Below are 1,549 nucleotides of genomic sequence, written 5' to 3' on the forward strand. Positions count from 1 at the left end.
GGCGGGGCATAGAGGAGAAACAATAATGTACAGTATGTGGAAAATAATGTTTTTTTAACCTTAAACCGCATAAACACATTTCATTACACCAAATACACAAAATAATGTTCTTTTTAGCAGCACCTTTAATATCTGAATATTAATAGCAATTATAAAAATAACAGTAAAACATCTGTACTCATAACAGTAATTAAAATTTAAGGGATAAATGTGCTTATTTGATATGCAAATGTCACAATGCAAGAAAAAAAAGTGTCATAATCCTATTATGAAGCCCATTAAAACGTACAATAATTACATAGTTATAATTAATTATAATTATTATTTTACATTTAATCAAGTTACATTATTTACATGACAACTGAACAGCTTCTCATTACTGTACTACAGTATTATATCTACCGTACTACAGTAAAAAGTTACTGAATTACAATCAATCATTGTATTGCAGTAAGTGTAATATAATTATTAAAATCAACAAATTAGAGACAGTCCATCAAATATTTCCATGATGTCCAGTATAAATACTTTACCATTTAAATAACACGTCATACTCCTTCACATTACAGTAATGAGAATTTGGCAGGAAATGTATGCTTAATCGTCATGAAAAATGCAATGCAAACTTCAGTTGGCTTATTTTTTTCCAAGCATAAAATAATCTCTTCTTTCTGACGATTTTTCCTCACATCCGAGTTTGCTCAAGTTCACTCAAGGTACAAATCAACTTTCTCATCAAGATGTCATGTAATGACGATTAATGCCTCTTGCATTTAAATACAGACATTTTACATGAACCTGTGAACGCATTAGTAAAATGCGTCCTGATCTGCAACATGCACTGCAGCAGAATGCAACTGTAACATGCGTGTCTCCTTCGAACTGCAGAGGCGCATAACACGCACGAGCGTAAGTCATTTAGTCAAAGTCAAGGTCTCTCACGCACGCATGCAATCAGATCATACGACGCCGCGCGCTGCAGTGTTAACACGACTGATTAAAGAGCGTCTTACCGCGGGCAGCAGAGGCTCCATTTGTGCGCTTTGATCCTTCACGTCCATCTTCTGTACCTGTAGATCAGCTCCAGTGCGTGTAGTGCGTACCGTGTGCAGCGTCGCCGATCAGCGCAGATGATGTGCTCACATATTTAGTGCGGTCATATTATCACAGTGCTCACTCATAAGGGCGCGTGTTGCTGCTGTGTGACGCAGTGGTTACACTTGTTCAGAGAAAAGTCTTGTGAGATTTACATGCGATATTCATGCAAAGGTCGACTATTCAGTGAATAGATTTAACAAATAAATAAATAAATATTCCCAGGAAATTTCTGCTGGCTGAAAACAGTGGTTTGAGATTTTTATACATTATCCTTTCCTAGTTCACCGTTTCATGACTATATTGCTTTATGTATAATGACAACATCCCATAGTGACAACTTACCTCTATACTGTGACAACATGCCCCGCTGTGAGATCAGTATTTAGTGAGTGCCTTTTTTCCTGGAAAGTAATGGTAAGAATGTTCAGTAGCTTTTTTTGCAAGACTTTAA

The 1,549-nt window shown here is 36.2% G+C and overlaps 1 protein-coding gene across 1 annotated transcript in view; it reads right to left on the reverse strand.

Annotated features, from left to right (window-relative positions):
* Positions 1 to 1,140, reverse strand: part of slc4a10b (solute carrier family 4 member 10b) — an 80,586-nt gene extending 79,446 nt beyond the window's left edge. Inside the window, exon 1 of the mRNA XM_016468859.1 lies at positions 1,014 to 1,140. Within this exon, the coding sequence (XP_016324345.1) occupies positions 1,014 to 1,061 (48 nt within the window). The 5' untranslated portion in view covers positions 1,062 to 1,140. The remainder of the gene's footprint in view (positions 1 to 1,013) is intronic.
* Between the last annotated feature and the right edge of the window lie 409 nt (positions 1,141 to 1,549).

The sequence above is a fragment of the Sinocyclocheilus anshuiensis genome, unplaced genomic scaffold (genome assembly GCF_001515605.1).
Source record: "Sinocyclocheilus anshuiensis isolate Anshui unplaced genomic scaffold, SAMN03320099.WGS_v1.1 scaffold680, whole genome shotgun sequence".
Lineage (NCBI taxonomy): Eukaryota > Metazoa > Chordata > Actinopteri > Cypriniformes > Cyprinidae > Sinocyclocheilus > Sinocyclocheilus anshuiensis.